Source organism: Rhipicephalus sanguineus, chromosome 1 (assembly GCF_013339695.2).
Source record: "Rhipicephalus sanguineus isolate Rsan-2018 chromosome 1, BIME_Rsan_1.4, whole genome shotgun sequence".
NCBI lineage: Eukaryota > Metazoa > Arthropoda > Arachnida > Ixodida > Ixodidae > Rhipicephalus > Rhipicephalus sanguineus.
In genome coordinates, this window is record NC_051176.1 from 108,990,178 (window position 1) to 109,004,760 (window position 14,583).

Consider the following 14,583-nt stretch of genomic DNA (forward strand, 5'->3'; position numbering starts at 1 on the left):
CAAAATTTCCGCAACTTTAGCTAATAGCGGCCAAAATATCACGCGCGTAGCAGACGCTCGCTGCTTTCACGCGGCTTGCGCCGCGGAGAAAGCCCACGGGTCCGGCACGGTAGCGCCGCGGCGCGGGAGTTCACCGCAAAAGGCCCTCGCTCCTCCCATGTATTCGCGCGGCGCTTTGGACACTCCCCCTATTCTAGGTCACTCTAGTGGAACCCCCTCGCCGCCTTGCGACAGCACAAGCGAGCGGTGCAGTCTGGGATGGTAATGGAGGGCGCGTGATTTTGAAGCTTGCAAGATGCTTTCCCAAGAGTCAGGTAAACCGCAATCACTCCGTTACTAAGTGTGTTTGTCATTCGTTAGAGTGCACCAGCTTCTAGTGACGTATTTGCAGATTAAATTCAGGCCGTGGTGTCTGCAGATACGTCAATTACGCGGAGCCAAAGAGTGCTGAGTTATGTTGGTCCGTCCGTGCGTAAATACAAGCCAACTTTGTGTTTGTTTGTTTCTTTAAAGGAAGTGCCGCTGATGTTATGTAAATGTTTATTCCTGACACAGTCGATCGTCGTGTTTGCGCTGGAAAAATTCTTATGGATGATTGCTAGTATTATAAAAGGACGCGTTTCGCAGTTTCAAATTTCCCTGTCTTGTAGTCTGCAAATGGCGCGTCATTCAAGAATAGCTAGCGCTTTGCGTCTTCGTGGCATTCGGCTGCGAAATTACGTATGCCGTAGTTAGAGTGTGAAATTAAAGTGCTTCCGCTGTGTACTAGATTAAGCATAAGGCCGCGGCTGCACGTTGCGTATTTGCATGCCCGATGCCCGCTCGGCTGTCGCTTTTTTCCTGCGGTGTAGCGAAATTGGGCAAGGCTAGGCCGAGGTCATCGCTGGCTTCGCTATTAGGCCTAGGTGTTGTTTTCTGCTGAAATCGCAGCGTGCTGCATTCAGAGGCCATCTTCGGCCGACGATTCGCCTGCGAATGTATGTTTGTGTATACGACTATCGGAAAGTGAAGGCGTCGCAGCTGGAACTAAATTATTACGTATTAAGGGGCCGTACAGTGTCTCGTTTCGTTCGTCCGGCTGCATGAAGTTTATGTTAGTATAAATCGTTCTGTTTAGATGAGGATTTTCTGCGGTGTTTTCTGTCGCTGTGCATGCAAGGTTTTGCTTCTTTATGACATTATGAGAAAAATTTAAGTCAACTTCGTTATTTGTTAGTTTCACACAAAGCCCGTCCCGTTTCGCGTTTTCAGCGCGAGATGGGCGCTTGCGTCGCCGCGAACTAGGAAGATGGGTACGATGCTGATCGCTTTACGAACTTCCTGATATTTTTATAATGCAGTTACTGGGCATCTAAATATGTTCGTACCTTGCGTCCGCGGCCGTGATTAAAAGCTGCGATAGCTCCGACTGGTTGTCGCAGTGAAGCTCACCTGTTGTGCTAGTCGCGGTAGCTGGTCGGCACGCGTGCTTGCTGCATCCGCGAGCCTGCAGTGTGGTGTTTACAGCTTAACCCCTGCCATGCAAATTCTGCACGCGCGCACGTGTATGTCGCCTTGCCTGCGAGTTCTGACGCATAAGTGGGCCTAGTTTGTTTGTGGAACACCTTTGCTGCCACACGCTCCCTCCTCGCTTCCTTGTGCGCGCGATCTGTCTGCATTCATCATTCTCGGCAGTAGAACGAGCCTTGTTCCTTTTGTTGCTTGCTGAAGAATTTACGTTGCAAGTGTTGGACTGCTCGAGGGGCTACACAAGTGAATATACATCTTGTTGCATTTGGTGTAGCGCGGCGTCTCGTTGGCATGGCCCGTACTTGACGCCAAAATCGCCCTTCATACTTGGGTGCACGCTGAAGTCTACTCACAAGAAAGAAATCTGTACCTTAATCTGTACGCCTTTAATTCTAGTGTAGTGTATTTTGAAGTAAAGTGGGATGGTGTTACGCGTCGTGAGGATTAAGTTGGCGACTTTTGCATTGTTATAATCTTCGCCTGTCGTCTTGGTTCTGCTTTCGCCCGCGAAGGGGACGTTATTCAGGGGCAGTGCAAAAACTGCTGGTTCCATAAACGCTTGGCTTGAAACTAATAAAAATGTAACTGTGCAAAAGAGCTCTGCATTTTTTTAATGTGCCCTGACATGTTCCTTGTTCAAGAATATTCATGATGAATTCAACTCCAGTGACGTGTACATGAACAGTTTGCAGTGCATGTTCATAGCTTTAGTTGTATTTGCTTGTTGCTAAAATACCAACTGCTGCCATGCAATAGCCTTTAAGCTGTGAAGCTTAGCTATTATGCTTTATAAGTGCATCAATAAGTAGCCCAAATGCAGTCTTTCTGGAAATGTGTCCGTTATTGTTGGAAGTGAAGTGAATGAGTAGTCATCCAACTCAGTTTTCCACGTTTAAGCATCCAAGGGCTTGCCTTCTGCTTTGTGCATGTGTGTATTTTAATATTAACACTTTTGCTTATTTTAGGGCTTGATTTTGTGGTGTGTACATTTAGCCATTTAGATTATATAGTATTTACCTTTGTTTGCGTAGTTCATATCATGAAAACTAGTATGCAAATGCACCATGTAATTTCTTCAATGCTGGCCATGAAGCTTTCAAAAGCTTCGTATTACATTGGTATTGCTGTGAATGATAGTTTATAAAACAGAAACCTGCTTAGCCTCAATAATCATTCAGTAAAACACCGAAGGAGACAGCAGGGTTCTTTGATACTGTTAATTCATTAGCCTCTTCTCGGGTTGGAGCCTTCACAACCAAGTATATAAGTGCCATGCAAGCTGCACTTGGCCTGAATGATGTATTGCCAAAAATTAATGATGCTTGTGTGAGGATAAGGATAACAAGGCTTATTGATTGATTGATTGATTGATTGATTGATTGATTGATTGATTGGTTGATTGAACAATTGATTGATTGATGCCAATTGCGACTCAAAGAACTGTGATTTTCTTAACTTTGGTGTTGCATTTTAAGAGCATTTATACAACTGTGTCAATATGTGTCAGGCTTGCTGGACCACACTGATCAGAAATTTGAAGTATAAAGAAAAAAAATGATAGGACTGGCCCTATTCCTGAAGCTCTATTCTGCTGTCTTGTTTCATGCTAGAAGGATTTGCAAGAGCTTAAATTAGACTAACCTTATGGTCACGTTTGGCTGGCTGCTGAAGCAAGGCAGTGAGATCTTCACTGAGCGTACTTCTAAACAGCTTTAAATAAATCATGTGTCCTTTCTTGTACATTACAAGTATTCGTTTTGCAACAAAAGCCTTAATTATAAATGCCTGAAAAAATTTTACTTTTAATATTTGCGATGACATGGATTATTAACAGCTTAAAAGTGCATATGCTAGTCACTGTTTTCTAGTCATGTTGAGGATAGGTTATTTCCTTAGAAGCTCTTAAAATTGTCTTAGAATATTAAACAAGAAGCTATATTGCAGGAATTGCACTTTAAAGGAACACTGCAAGTTGAATTAATGCCACCATTTACACCCTACTGAGTGTGCTACTGTTGAGCATGTTTTTATATACGGCTAAGCACGACTACGTTAATATCAAAATGTCGACCATATGTTTTGATATGTCAGCATGACATAGTGAACAATCTTTCAGGCTTGGTGAGGTTTTGCAGAAGTTATCAAGTGCTGATAAAGTAAAAAAAAGGTGTCATTCATTCGGGTTGCTATATTTTACCTTATGATCTTTTCTTTTAGCAGAGAAAGAACAAGAGTCAAGGCCACCTGCTGAGGCTAGCAAGATGCCAGCAGCTCCAGGGGCTGTTGATGCTGGCCTTGACAATGTATTAGAGGCTGCAGCCAATCCTGACATTCCAGCGGTTGAACTTTGTGCAGTAAGCATTGATGTGCCCGACAGTGTTGAGACAGTTGTGGTGAACACTTCGAATGGCACACCTGGAGTATCTCTCAGTGATACCGCTCTTCCTGATGCTGTTGTAAGTGCTGTGCTAGAAAGTGATTCTGATGCTGGGACAACGCTTGCCAGTGACAATGCCTCAGGCCTTCCAGACGCTGACGCTGCCTCAGGCCTTCCAGATGCTGCCGCTGCAGCTGCACTCTCATCTGTGGTTGACAGTGAGCCTGCTGCCATTGAAACTGTGGTCTCTACGGAGGCCTTGCCCGATGTCACAGTGCCTTCGACATCTGGTGTGTCATCTGTGTCATCGAGCGTGTCTGACCGCTGTGATGCGCGCATAGTTCGCTTCAATAACCGAGATCTGGAGAGCCTGCGCAAAATTCAGGATGAGCTGAACACACGCAAATCTGGTGGGGTGCCACGCAGTCCTGGCAGTCCCATTGTGATCCGAGCAGAGCTGACCAGTCCACAGAAAGGGGTGTCAACACAGGCACCTCAAGTTCTTGTGGTGCAGAAGCCATCGCCAGGATGCTCTACCAAAAAGGCTGATATCCGGGTCATCCACCCTCCAGGTGTCACTGTGCGCAGGTGGGGACAGCTACACTGGAGTAGCCTGATGTTTACACGTTCATGACCCATGCTGCATGATGCTGGTAGTTCTTGCAATGTGGCTGATATTTAGGGTGACATGTGAGCTGAGCCATGTTTGCCACTTTGCAGTTACTTCCAACACTCATTTTGTGGAGTTGTCAATTCATGAGGCACATTTAATTTTCCAGGTAGATTAGGTTAACTTTGATATTTGTATTATTAGCTTCCTACATGGTTGTTGTACTGCCATTTGGTGTGACATATAGGCTGTTTTATAAAGGTCTTGGAGTGCCACCATCGTGGGCTGTTAATATGGCCAAATAATCTGTAATACTATACAGCACAATATTTTAGTTTACTTGTGTGTGTGTAAGTGGTGTTCTTCGTATGCATGAACATGTTCTACATTTTACGGATGCACTATCTTGACATCATTGGTCGTGAAATTATGTAACATGCTCACATTACGGCCCATGATTGTTGTACATGTGCAAGAGCCATTGTAGTTTCAGTCCCAGTATTACAGGGGCGTAGCCACGTTAGGGCACACCGGGCCCGTGCCCCCCCCCCCCCCCCCGAAATTTTTTTTTGCCATAGCATACAGAGCAGAAAATGACACTCGACCACATCTGCCTGCTCGTCCCCACTACAGATCAAGGAGGTGCCCCCCCCCCCCCCCCCGAAAAAAAATTTCTGCCTACGCCCCTGCAATATTAAGTCCATTCGATTCGCCCTGCACTACCTGAACTGGTTCAGGTGGGGTCATCTGTGTGCCGTCGTCATGCAGGGAACGTTTCAGCAAGTGCTGCAGCAATGAAGTGCCTAACCGAATGCGAGAGTGCAGATGTCATGCAAGCCCTGCGTTGCAGTCGGTTGTCTTGCAGGTTGTGATTCATTATAATTGGCGCCGCTTATGTTGCCTGGCATTTGCAAGTACCGGAAAACGTTCACCGGCATACTTCTTGGACGCCGTTAAAATAGACACCATAGCAGTCTTCTTTGCCGTCTCCTGCGGTTCCAGCCATCTTGTGCTGCACGGACTCGGCACTATCTAACGAGTAAGGGCAGAGAATTTGAGAACTATCCTTGCACAACGGCTGCTCTTTTTTTAAGGAATACTGCAGTGCCGCTGCCATCATGTGTAACTCGTAAAATGAATGCCGAAGAGCAGCGCCATCGTGAACTGGTTCACAAAGTGATGATGAAATGAATGGACCTTTTGTCTAACCAAAGTCGGCAACCAAGTAAGTAGGTTTTAATTTTGCCTATGAGGTCTGCCAAGTGGACATTACCCTTTTTCTGCTTAATTTACACTCCTCAGAGTTCTAGTACAGTGGGGTCTAGTTATCCAGAAACCGCTGTATATCTGTATGTCTGTATGCAATCACGTTTTGCATAATGAAGGCCAGTGTGAATCTAGCAAACCTAATTGATTGTGGCTCATAGTTATTGCTATGCTTTCCTCCCATTAGAAACTTCAGAATGTGCCTCATGTAAGTAGCATGGTATGTCCACAATCTGGCTTTATTCAGTGAGCAGGGATTTACCGAATTTGTGTTTTGTAGCAAGAAAAGTTCCCTGTGTCATAGTTCCTTGTGGTCATAGGCTATGGGAATTAGGTTCTTCACTGCAGGGGCATAGCCAGGAATTTTTTTCGGGGGGGATTCAACCATACTTTATGTATGTTCGTGCGTGCGTTGGTATGTGTGCGTGTATATATATGCAAGCAAAACTGAAAATTTTCGGGGTGGGTGGGGTTCAACCGTACTTTATGTGTGCTTGTGCGTGCGTTGGTATGTGCGCGTGTATATATATGCAAGCAAAACTGAAAATTTTCGGGGGGGTTCAACCCCTCCCCCTTGAACCCCCCCCCCCTGGCTACGCCCCTGCTTCACTGTCATCACTGCTCCGCATGCATAACCTGTGAATAAGCTATACTGCATCGACCCATTTGTGGGTTGCACCCTTAATTTGACAGCCCACATCTTGTGAACAGAAAATTTAGCTTAGAGAAAAAAATTGACGAATGGAAATTTTAACACGTTTTTTAAGTAAAGACATATACCAACCAAAAAAATTTCGAGTAATTGTCAAGAGCTTTAAACTAACGGGGGATCGCCAATACCATGGGTAACGTGAAGATGATTTACCTGGTCCATTAATGTGCTGGTGAACCGAGCGTGTGCAGTAGTTATAGCCATAGCAAAGACACGCAGTCAATTATGTGACATGCATGAACAGATGGATATATGTTGAATGAATAAATGGAAACAATAACGTAAGCATGTCTGATAATGTTCTATCACAGGAAAATGGCGGATTACTGTGGTTTTCATATTTGTCGTGAAAAAAAAATGAGACCCAGTGGCCCAATCTTGTGTGAAGGCTGCACCTCATCAAGGCCTTAAAAAGTTTCAAAAGAAAACTTGTGGACCTTACATGGGTCTGTATGTTATACATGATGACTGATCAAGTTATATAACTATGTATGGTAAAAATATGTGTTAGCTTATTATAATTTGTAGTGATTTTACACTTCTTAAAATAGGTTTATGTGGAGTAGCTTACTTGGGGCACTGAAAAATAATCTTGCATGCAGCTCAGAATGATGGGAATCCAGCACAGCTGTTATACATATTAACCCTTTACTGCCGGTTGTCGCGAATTCGCGACATACCGAAAGACGCCGATTAAGTAACACACGAAACACGTTGGTGCCTTCACCGGCGGCTGTCACTTATTTATGGTGAACGTAGCTTTCAGAACGAGACATCTAGCGCCATCGCATGTAAGGTATTGCAAGCTGGAACCCAGTGTTCTGTATCAGTTGCCAGAAAGCGCGAAGCACGTGCAAATCTCTCACTACTTCGTTGTTTTCTGCGCGAGGGACGTAAGTTTCATCTCCTGTAAAATTTTTTCGATGTGTACGCTTACAAGAGGTTGCACACGACATGTCACGTTGTTTTGAAGTACGTTATTTCCTGCGCGATCCTCGCTTCTGTGGTATGTCGCGAATTCACGACATCCGGCATTTGAGTCAGTCAGTGATGACTGCCGGTATGACAAGTTCATGATGGACTTCCGCTCATTTAATGGGAAAAAAAGGCTTCGCATGCGCTTGCCACCTGAAGATAAAAGTAACGACAGCTGTCTCAATGACAGCGAAGACGACAATGTCGATCCTCATGCACAAGCACAAGTGTCTTCATCGAGCAGTGAGGATGAAGACGAAGATGTGGTAGACCAGCCAAGCTAGTGCCTCTCTAAAACATGCAGTGCGGTGGAAAAAAAGACAGCGGGAAGTGCCACACTGGAAAACATCTCATCCTCAGTGTGACACTGTCCGAGCTCCTGTTGAATATTTCAAGGAATATTTATGACACGTTCACGGAACACATCGTTCAGCAGAGCAATCTGTTTGCGACGCAGAAAAATCCGAACAATGGACTGGCTCTCTTGTGGTGAGCTAGATCTATTTCTCGGTGCCGTCACCTTCATGTCATTCTGTCGGCTCCCAAGAAGTCGGCTATACTTGGCGGTGGAGTCTAGGGCACACAGAGTGGCCGACACGATGTCACGTGATTGGTAGGAGGCAATAAAGTCAAACTTGCATTTAACAACAATGACGACGCCAAGTTACGTCGCCCTGAAGAGATCCGCTTCATTGATGTGGCGATGCCATACTTGCGCTGCATTGAACATATTGAGCTACGATTGGCTTAAGTGCCGGTTGTTGCGAATTCACGACATACCTAAAAGTATGCATTAACGTTGCATTTTGGATAATACAACTGCTGATTTAAGTTAAGGTTGCTATTTAAAACTGAAAAATGAAAAACAAATTTTTTTCTTCGGCGCTTTCATAATTCAGGCATTAAAGGGTTAAAGCGCCAGTAAACAACCCCGCAAGCCAAAATGTATAATGAAGGGACAACTTCGCTCTTGTACGACGTGAACATGCTGCCGCAAGAATTTTGTGAATGAGTGCTATAATAAGAAATTTACAAGGTGTAGAAGAACCCGCTTTGGCTGGTTTCAGTTTCTCCCTCTGCCTTTCCACTCTTCTCGGCAGCAAAGAGGGGTAGGAGTAGCCCGTTGTCATGATTACGCCCACTTTGGCAACGTCGTTGGCGCACAGCCAACGACCGAGCAAGGCTCATTCCAAGTGTCGCGTCAGAGCGCCACTAGGGTCACCCTAGCGGTGTGGTGAAAAAGTGTGGTAAATGCACGGCTAAAACCACATCACCGCAGGGCCAGGGTGGTTTTTCACCATGGTTTGTCGTGTCCTCTTAATATAGAGGACTGGCTAAAGATAGCACAGGAAAATAGCTATAAGTTCACCTACATAGAATGGTATGATACACAGCTGTAGACACCAAATATTTGTGGTGTTTCCACAATTCGCATAGTCTACAGAAGTTACTTATTTTGTGTAAGAAGATGTCATGGCCTGGTATTTTGTTTCTGGTGCTATTGAGGGTGATTGTCTGTTACTCATAATGCACAATACATTAACAGCACGAAAAAATATGAACAAAGGACGAAGTGAGGGGACACAGACAGCGCTTGTCTGTGTCCGCACACTTCGTCCTTCGTTATTTTTTCACGCTGTTAATGCCTTGTGCAATGGTGTACCAACTAGCCCAAACCTTCACGTTAATAAGTTACTCATAATGTGGTTTGTTAAATACACAGTCTGGGATGTAGTGCCTCTGACCTTGGGCTCTGGTAAGGTAAATGGTTGCGGTTAGTTAGAACAGTGCCAATGAAGCAGAACTACTGAACGGAAGTGTGCCAGGCACATTTTATCCTCTTGAGTGTTCCTTCATCTGTGTGCTGGATTGGCATACAACAGTGATGTCATGGCAAGTGACGATCATGGCCAACAAGGTCATGGCATTGGCAGTGACAACAAAAATGTTGGTGTTACCCTCAACTACAGCAGATGTGTTGCAATGGTGCCATCCCTTGCAACACAACAAAGAGGTGGGACATGAGGTGACAGTGGGGGGGCAGATTTTCTTGGCTCTGTTTGCAGCTATTCACTGTGTTATTTTCATTACATGGCATTTGGCAGACTACATGGCATCGGGATTTACGGTTGCTTTGCACAAGGACTGTTGACATGCAAGCAACAGCAGTCGTGGCATGCACTGCTCCATTAATTTCATTTGTTCATGCTCCGAGTGTTTAAAAATTAGCTTATGAGCACATTGTCCTCAAGCACAACAGTTAGCCCGTTTAAGAATATCATCTGTCTCATTTATGTATGCAAGAAATAAAATCTTATTTGCTAGTTGGCATGCAACTGTGCTCAGGTTATTGCAGTAATTCATTCAGCATTGCTACAGTTTATGCTTTCAGAACTATCATAAGTGTGAAGCCATGGGAATTTGGCAGCAGTTACACCTCCACAAATGCCATTGCCACTTTTACTTTGCTTGCGGGGTATCAGCAATTTATCTCTGATACTTACTCTGTCGCAACTGTTGCCATTGCCTTTCGAAGTTTTTGTCTGTAACAAGAGCTGCAGCAGTTTTGGCAGCCGGGATTCTTTTGTTTTGAAGTACTTTTATAAAACGTGTTACTCTTTTTGCGAATGTGTTTTCAGGGGATTTTCCTGTGTGAAAAATTAGGGTGAACATTGCGCTAAGAAAATAATAAATAGACCTGTACATGGCTTTGAGGCTGGTTGCTGGAAGTACCAATTGATGCCAGACAGACTTTTGCATATAGTGAAGCTAGAGGAGAGTTGAATAGTAATATATACAGTTAAAACTAGGTATAACAAGAAAATTTCCATTCCCTGGCAGGCACCCATAGGGTTCAATCTTGTCATCGACCTGAATTAACAAATCTAACTTGGCCACCAAACCAGATTTAGCAAAGTTGTTCCTGAAGTAAATGAGTGAGAAAAAGGTGGGGATCTTTTTATAATTTTGACAATACGGGTTGTTCTTTGAGTGTGCACCTCTTATGCTACCGTGTTAAAGACATCTAGGGACCCTAGTCATTGCCCTAGCTTTATTTTGACAAGGCTGCACGCTGCTCCCATGAACAGAACGGACTCGACAGTCAGTAGCGCTCTTACGTACCAGATGACACTAGGGGCTGTAGTGGTTGCTTTTGTTGTTTTGTGGTTTATGCGATAGATGGCACTGATAATAGTCTCCTCTCAACTTTCTTGCTTGAACAGCTCACATGATCGCTGTGTTCATTCTCCATGTCCTCGCGCATCCGCCGCGTGTCATTGCTTCACGTAACCGTCCACCTTGCCCGCATTGCCCGTACATGGAAGGCTCCATGTCCGGGCCGCCCTCGTGGGCTAGCGCAGGCATGGTGTTCTGCCCCCTCTTGAAGAGAGCGGCCATGTGCTGTGTGTGTTTGCCTTTGAAGTGCCGCCGAAGGAGCGTCCTTTCCCCACATATGTCCCGTCTGGGGGGCCCCTTCTTATCTTCGAACCCCTTCCTTTGTTACCCACTTTAACGGGCGACACGTGCAACCATCAGAGTGCAGCTCGGCGTCGTCTTTGTCGGCTCATGGAGAGTGAGAAAACGGCGCCGACGAAAGAAGAAACGCAAGCGGCAGTCTCGCCCCACCAGCCCAACCAACAGCACCGCTTTTTTACGGGGACCGAGTGCTTGTGAATGTCTTAAATGAAATGTATCTCTATTCCTGCTAATTAAAGTTAGTTTTGTTTAAATGTTCACCAGTGTTCGACCGTTAACTGGCTGGATAGCGGACGCTTTGACCCGTCAAATGCGAGCTGCGAGACCAGCATAGTAAAAAAGCGAGACAACTGCCATCGGCCGCCAACTCAACGTCCGCCGGCAATGGGATACGTCGCCACGGCAAGACCCCCGGTTTGGCCCAGACATTCGCCCACTGCAAGGATTACATCGCCCAGGAGTTGAGCAGCTGACAGCATAAGGGCAGCAACAAGGTGGGCTCGCTTCATCTTTCAACGCGCAGCTTAGCACCATTCACTTCACATACGTCCGCTTCGAGACAAAATGTGAAACACGCAAGAATGAATCAGGACAAGCTGACGCATGAGTGTCGAAATGTCACGTCGGAGGATGAAGCTTCCACATCAAACATTCGACCGCAAAGAACAGCAACACTTTCGGTGAAGGCTCAAGAAATTTATGAAACATGCCGCGAAGAACACTGCCGCAAACTAGACGTTGTTTGGAAGAACGTGGAGACCGCTCTTCACAGGCTGTCATGCGCGAAGGAAGGACAATTTACCAGTGCCGCAACGCAGCTTCGTGCAAGTTACGAGCACTACGAGCATGTCACCGCAAGATACGCTTCCTTTCTCGTTGAGACGAACACGTCTGAAGCCAGGCAGGAATTACAGCTCCAAAAGGCAATCGATGCAGACCGTGAGGCGATCGTCAGCGAGAAGTTACGTGAGGCTACGCAACAAGAACGCGACAACACACAGGAAACAGTGTCGCGGTTCTCTATATCGGCCCACTCAAGAGCTTCCTCGCGATCACGACGATCGGGCTCCTCCACGGTTAGCCTAGTCGCTGTGCAGGCACGCGCGCAAGCCGAGGCCATCAAAGCCAGAGCTGAGTTTGGTCGTAAAGAAGCCGCGATGCGCCTAGAGAAGGCAAGAATTGAGGCCGAACTTGAAGTCTTACAGCATGAGAAAGAAGCAGCTGCAGCAGACGCGCAGGCAAGTGCACTCGAGGCAGCCGTAGAACAGGATGGCGGGGAGTGTGTGCGCCCGCACCCACCTATAGACCGAGCACAACGGGTTTCGAGCTACATTACTGAGCAAGCAACCATACGTGATGCAGAGCTTTCGTCTCTTCGGGCGACTGTTGTGCACGCGAGAAGCCAGAGCTTGGAGCATGCCGAAGCAGCAAACCGCCACACGGACTTGCATCATTATCAGCAGCCGCCTGCGTACACGCCGCCACCCAACAGTCCCAGCTCGGAGCTTGTCGGTGTCCTGAAGTTCCTGTGCCGAAAGGACCTTGTCTCTACTGGACTGACGAAGGTTGATGATGACCTGAGAACTTTCGTGCTTGGAAGTCATCTTTCAAGGGCGTCATCAGAGATGTAGATCTTTCTGCGCAGGAAGAGCTCGACCTCCTTATCAAATGGCTTGGTCCTGAATCATCACGTCAGGTTCGGAGGTTGAAATCTGTGCACGTCGATGACTTTTCGAGGGGCTTAAACGTCGTGTGGAAACGGCTAGACGACACCTTCGGACGTCCCGAGGCAATTGAGGATGCGTTGCTGAGGAGGTTGGAGGACTTTCCAAAAACATCGTACCGGGATAATGCGAAGTTGCAAGAGCTTGGCGACCTCCTGCTGGAACTCGAGGCTGCAAAGACTGATCCGTACCTCGCCGGTCTTAGCTATTTGGATACCGCTAGAGGTGTAAACAAAATTGTTTCGAAGTTACCATCCGGGCTTCAAGAGAATTGGATGTCAGTGGGAACAAAATACAAACAACAACACAACACTGCATTCCCACCTTTCTCAGTTTTCTCCAAGTTTTTTCAAGATCAAGCAAGCATGAGGAATGATCCTAGTTTCATCTTTCAACCGCAAAATGCGTCGTCTTCGTTCACACAACAAAGAGGAAATTACGACCAAGACCTCGTGGCAAAAATCATCCGTATCAGCAAGGAAAACAAACGTGGATCACGCCTTCGAACACTTCCAGGAAACCACTCCAAAGGAGCTGCCTGAGCCGAAGAGCTTGGAAAAATGGTGCCCGCATCACAAGAGACCCCACCCCCTTGAAAGGTGTCGCGCTTTCCGAGAAATAGCATTGGAAGATCTAATAACCTTCCTCAGAGCGCAGGGTATCTGCCTGCGATGTTGTTTATCCGCAAACCACACGCAGTGGCAATGCAAAGTGGTCGTGAAGTGCCATATATGCAGCAGTGGTGACCATGCAACAGCGCTCCACCCATCATCTCCGTGCTCAGAGTCGCCGGAGCCTGCTGACAGCGACAACAGCTCTGCACATCATTCGGAAGGAAGAGTCACATCTACGCGTACCGAGGTAGCAAGCGCCAACGATATCTACAGATCATGTGCTAAAATCTGCCTCGTGGATGTGATTCATCAGTCTCAGCCTGAATCGACACTCAGAGCATACGCTATACTCGATGAGCAGAGCAACCGCTCGTTGGTTAGGCCAGAGCTTCTCGACGAGTTCAATGTGGAGGGAACACCCACCAGGTACACACTACGTACTTATTCCGGCAGCACTGAAGTTGTTGGAAAGATCGCTCACGGCTTCTTCGTACGCAGCGTATCGGGTGATGTCAAGCTTCCCCTCCCGCCTCTTCTCGAGTGCGATGAGATTCCAGACAACAGGGAAGAAATTCCAACACCAGATGCTGCACGGAACTACCCTCACTTGTCAGCCATTGCAACTCACATTCCGCCTCTAGAGGAGGCAAGAATACTGCTTCTCCTCGGCCGAGACGTACTCAGAGTTCACAAAGTTCGCCAGACCATAAACGGGCCGCTCGACGCTCCTTATGCACAGAGGCTCGATCTCGGGTGGGTCATTGTCGGAGACGTTTGCGTGGATCGCGCACGCAAAACAGGCACTGTAAATGTGTTCTGGACAACGACAAAGACACGCGTTCTGGACAACGAACGACCATCGATCAACCCATGCACAAAACATTTCAACGTGAAAGAAGCGCCGGTTCTCTGCGCTGCGAATGGACATCGGGCCCAGAATGATTTCTCATCAGTGACACCATCAGATGACTCCCTAGCACCTTATCTGTTCAAGACAACGCGAGAAGACAACGAGTGCGCCCTCGCCATAGAAGACAGGTCAAACAACTGGGTCGCCCATCTGCCTTTTCGCTCGCCGAGAGGTCGGCTTCCGAACAACAGAGACCAAGCTCTTTCTCGACTGTACTCGCTGCGACGCACGTTACGAAGAACCCGGAGACAAGATAACGCTTCGTCAACTTCATGAAAGAGCTGTTCGTCAAGGGTCATGCAGAGGAAGCTCCACCACTTAACACAAAGAAACGCAAGAAGTAAGGAATGGGGCAACCAAGACATTCTGCCGACCGATATCAGAAGTGGTGCACTTGTTTTCACCTTTA

The 14,583-nt window shown here is 46.7% G+C and overlaps 1 protein-coding gene across 3 annotated transcripts in view; it reads left to right on the top strand.

Annotated features, from left to right (window-relative positions):
• Positions 1-222: 222 nt before the first annotated feature.
• Positions 223-14,583, top strand: part of LOC119395705 (protein lin-54 homolog) — a 77,213-nt gene continuing 62,852 nt past the window's right edge. Inside the window, exons 1-2 of one of the 3 annotated variants that reach the window (XM_037662724.2) lie at positions 223-314; positions 3,730-4,474. In XM_037662724.2, coding sequence (XP_037518652.1) covers positions 296-314; positions 3,730-4,474 — 764 coding nt within the window. In that variant the 5' untranslated portion in view covers positions 223-295. Of the gene's footprint in view, positions 315-1,260; positions 1,293-3,726; positions 4,475-14,583 lie in introns of those variants that run through there. The other 2 variants (XM_037662719.2, XM_037662732.2) reach the window with 2 other exon arrangements.